This window comes from Plectropomus leopardus, unplaced genomic scaffold, assembly GCF_008729295.1.
Source record: "Plectropomus leopardus isolate mb unplaced genomic scaffold, YSFRI_Pleo_2.0 unplaced_scaffold11957, whole genome shotgun sequence".
NCBI lineage: Eukaryota > Metazoa > Chordata > Actinopteri > Perciformes > Serranidae > Plectropomus > Plectropomus leopardus.
The window spans coordinates 1-4,215 of NW_024612679.1; the positions used below are offsets into that span (position 1 = coordinate 1).

A 4,215-nucleotide genomic window follows, 5' to 3' on the forward strand; every position below is an offset into this window, starting at 1 on the left:
ATACAACTTTTTTTAAGTTATCTGTAATGGTCATTTGCTTCTCCATCTGTGTGTCTGTAAACAAACTCACCTTCTGATGACATCAAGTCCTCCAAAAGGTCTCCACTCATGATCTCTGTCAGAGATAGAGAAAGAACAATCAGTCTGCAGGACAATGAGGAAGTGGTCTACACTACAGAAAAAAAACAGCGGAGAAAAGACAATAATGTAATGCTTGAGGAGTTTACCTTTTGTTGGATCAAACATTTCAGAGAGCTCTTTGGGAAAGTCCAGCACTAGAAGAAAACAACAGTAAACAGGTCAGCTATGCAGTCAGTCACTACATCACGCCTAAAGGAATACCATGCAGGATTTGTCAGTTACTGTTAACAAAAAATATCACAAGTTAAAGCTTAACTATCTTTGGGGGTTTTTTTTCGGCGTGGTGTCTACTACTTTTCCTCTTGGATGCCCGCCGCTTACGGTCTGGCACCTGATTGCTACCTTTTTGCAAAGACCCAAACTCACCAACATGCTGTGCCCACAAACATCCCGAACACTGCAAACTGAGAAGAAAATAAGAAAATCCAGGCAGAGAGCAGGGTCTCTACGGATAAATACACTGTCACACACTTCTAGTGGGTCATAAGTGAACTTGTATAGTACACTTTTAAGTGCGTAAATGTCCTTATAGTATGTCTTGTAATCCTGCATAGAAAGAATCTGATCAAAAAGAAAAAAAATCTTTGTCATCACTATGTCAGAAACTGTGAATGTAAAAGGAAAATATTAGTCATCATCATCCCTGCCTCAACATCTTTATCTTTCCAAAACTTCCACATGTTAAAAATAGAGTTATGCAACGTGTAAAACTCACATTCAGAGGGATCCGACTTAATTGGTTCAAATACGGCAGAGACAGAGGAGGACGCAGATCCATCCAACGAGGCAGAGGACTGTAGTTGCTGGGTAACTGCAGCAGGCGTATCTGTTGATGGGGTGAGTGGTGTGGTGCTCGTCACTTCTGAAATAAAAAGTGTGAATAAATTAATGTGATAACGTACATCACAAACGGTTTGGTGTACAACACAACAACAAAAGGTGACAACACGGGGCATTGTGTTTTCTTTACAGTCCAAGTGATTTGCCATATTTCAGCTCACAGTGAACTTGACAGGTACCTGTCACTGAGGCTGTCTGGTTGGCTGCTGTGGCTGATGCCGTGGCAGTAGCGGGTTTTGTAGGCGTTGCTGGAGCTGCTTTGGGGACCTAGAGGGGGAAAAGATTAAGAAAAAGAGGAAAGTCATCAAAAATAAATTGTACAGTGAAAAAAGCAGAAGTCGGTGTTTAAATCTTTTTCTGTGGTGATTTCAAACATTATTGCCATCTCTGAGGGAACTAAAAAATATTGTTGCCATGGGATCAATGTTTTTGTACTTTTTCAATGCAGAAACAGCCAGTCTCTTACAGTAAACAGATCGATACACAAACAGAGCTGATTGCATAGAGAAAGCTGATATCTGTGTGGACCTGGGAGGCAGCAGTGGGCGGCTGAGAGGTAGGTGTCGGCGCTGGGAGGTTTTGAAGGATGTCATCTGGAGGAGGGACGGGCAAAACCACAGGAGAGGCACTGGACGGGTCCTTATTGACCAGCAAAACCTCAATGGGACCAGATGAACTCTTGAGACGGATCTGGTATTTTCTTTGTCCGTTGAGGACCTGGATAAGAACATATAACCCAGTCTGAGTTGTGAGACAAAACATTAGCTGGACCTAATGAGCACAGAAAATGAACCAACCACATACATAACTTACAGCTTCTGGTATGGGGACCTCTAGTTGTGTGCCAATGGGGGCACGGATTGCTAGCAGTGTGTCACCTTAGAAATAGGACAGGGAAAAAAAACTTGTTTAAGGCCACATCCAAGCTAATATGCTTTTGTTTAAAACTAAAACAATAGCAACAAGTATGACCATAGATTTCTTTGCTTAAAGCGACGGCGAGGTGGAACTATTCATGACAATAACATGAATATGGCGGTCAAGGCAGCGGAACAGAATAGGAGTTGTTAAAAAGCAAACATGTTGACATATCAGTGCGGTACTGTCTGGAAGCATTAATAATGCTGAGGAAACCATGGCAATGAGAAATGATTGTTACCCACACAAGAAGGATAACATCACAAAAGTTACGTAGGCTAAGCTGTATGGTTATAGTTTGGCGAGACGTGAATGACAAGACCCAATCTAGATGCAAATATGGGTGTCTGCGTAATGGTTTTCAAAAGTCTGTTACCACCAGTCCAGATAAAACACAACCCTGGAGTTTTCAAACTAAAACAGGGTCGGCAACAGTGTTTTCAAAGGTCCAAAAATGAGAGTAGTGTAGACGTTAGGTATAAATGTAGCAGTAGTTATGTGCTTCAAACTGAAAATGTATTAGTGTGGATGTATCCTGAGACTGTCAATGCAAGTGTTACAGAAAAAGAAAAATGTCTATAACAACCGAGCAGCTGAACAATTACCTTTGAAAGCTCCACAGAGGTCTTCATGTTTCACATATGCCATAGTATGAATGTGTTAAGGGTCCAACTATCATCTCAACAATGCACCTTTGCACACTGACATTACACATGACTGACTGACTGTGTTGTCATTAGCAAAAGCCATTTTATCCTTATGATGGTTGGCTAACCACCAAGGACATAATGGTTTATCGAATGCTTAGATTTCTTAGTAGTGCACTACCCAGTTGTGGTATTGCACTTCCATAAAGGGGGACTCAAAAAAGACAGATCAAATAAGAGACGGCCAAGTTGGAGCCGCAGAGGCAGAGAGAGTCTCTAGAACAAGGATACGTAACTTGCTTTGCTTAGGGGCCACTTTTACTATATGACAAGAGGCCAGGGGCCAGTTGCAGCAGCCCCTTACGTGTTTCTGGGATTCTAGGATGTTTCTATTTTGATCTTATTTTATGCACTCTGGCACCCTGTGTTTTCTAACAGTACAAAAACAGTTTCCACTTTATTTATTATTGTGAATTAGAAAATGGCTGGGGGGCCATTTGGCCTGTGGGCTGTAAGTTGATTATCGCTGCTCGAGAATGAGTCAACGTTCAAAAACGCCAGATTCTAGAATTCCAATTACGAAACTAAATACTGATGGTACTGGTTATGTATTCCTGTTGTGCCACTGTGTCAACTGTTACTCTGTGTCACATGCACGTATCTTAATACTGACAATGAGTGGTTTTCACAAAGCATATAGCAATGAGTTTACCTAATTAATTCATTGTAGTATGTTTGCAAGACAGTTTGACACTGTTGTCCTTTTTCTTCAGGCAGTCTGTCCTATACAGGAAAAACTGATGTCTGACCAACATGTATGAGCCTACAAATTAATTTAATATTTTCTATGAACAGGTGAATGTTACAGTACTATAAATGTTGGATGGGCCTTTCTTTCAGATGCCACAGCTCGGTTAAAATAATCCCACATATAGGGCAAATTCAGCGTATTTCCACATAAAGAGTTAAAGGGTTATCCTGGCTGGGCTTTGAGAAGCACCGATGACAGACAAATCCTTTTAGGAGCAATTATTGCTTGTGATTTGGAACGCAACATGGCTGATAAAACAGTCACATTGAGTAAGCACTGACCATGAAATGCATCTCTGAAAAACTGTCTCTGGCTATAACACACACATAAACACACTGTGCCATGAAGGATATGGGCTGTTGTTGGAGTCGTCTGTGACATTCTTGATGCTTTGTTGGACCCACACTCTCTGCTGATCCAGCTCGTTTTCCCTGAGCGCCAGGTCATCTAGCTCGGCCTTGAGATCAATTAGCTTATCAGCTATCTCTCTGGTGTTACATCCTGGACCAACACCCCTGAAACACAAAATCAAATACAGTATATGGTCATGTACAGTCAGCAGGCAAAGACCTTTTCCTGGCCACTGATAAATCTGCCTTTTATTAGAGCAGATATATCAGGACTATAGCTGCACTGACAGGGAACATTGTTTATGACAGATGTAATGTGATTACAATACAGATTACATTCAGTCGCCTTTTGTTAGTATTGAAACCTGACAAAGATGCTTTGATTTCTTTAAAATAAAAAACACAGGAACAAACATCTTGAGCAACTTTGCAATGAATGTCCTGCAAATTGCAAATAATTAAATAAATAGCTACATAAATAAGAGAATTATACTTAATTACTGTTATT

The 4,215-nt window shown here is 40.8% G+C and overlaps 1 protein-coding gene across 1 annotated transcript; it reads right to left on the reverse strand.

Moving 5' to 3' along the window:
- Positions 1-70: 70 nt before the first annotated feature.
- LOC121963636 (transcription factor E2F4-like) lies at positions 71-3,872 on the reverse strand (the record flags this gene model as incomplete). The annotated part of the gene is made up of 8 exons (XM_042513912.1): positions 71-115; positions 228-275; positions 857-1,003; positions 1,161-1,248; positions 1,510-1,698; positions 1,795-1,859; positions 2,505-2,548; positions 3,711-3,872. Coding segments are annotated over 8 exons (788 nt in total), but the record flags the coding sequence as incomplete, so codon positions are not given.
- Positions 3,873-4,215: the final 343 nt, after the last annotated feature.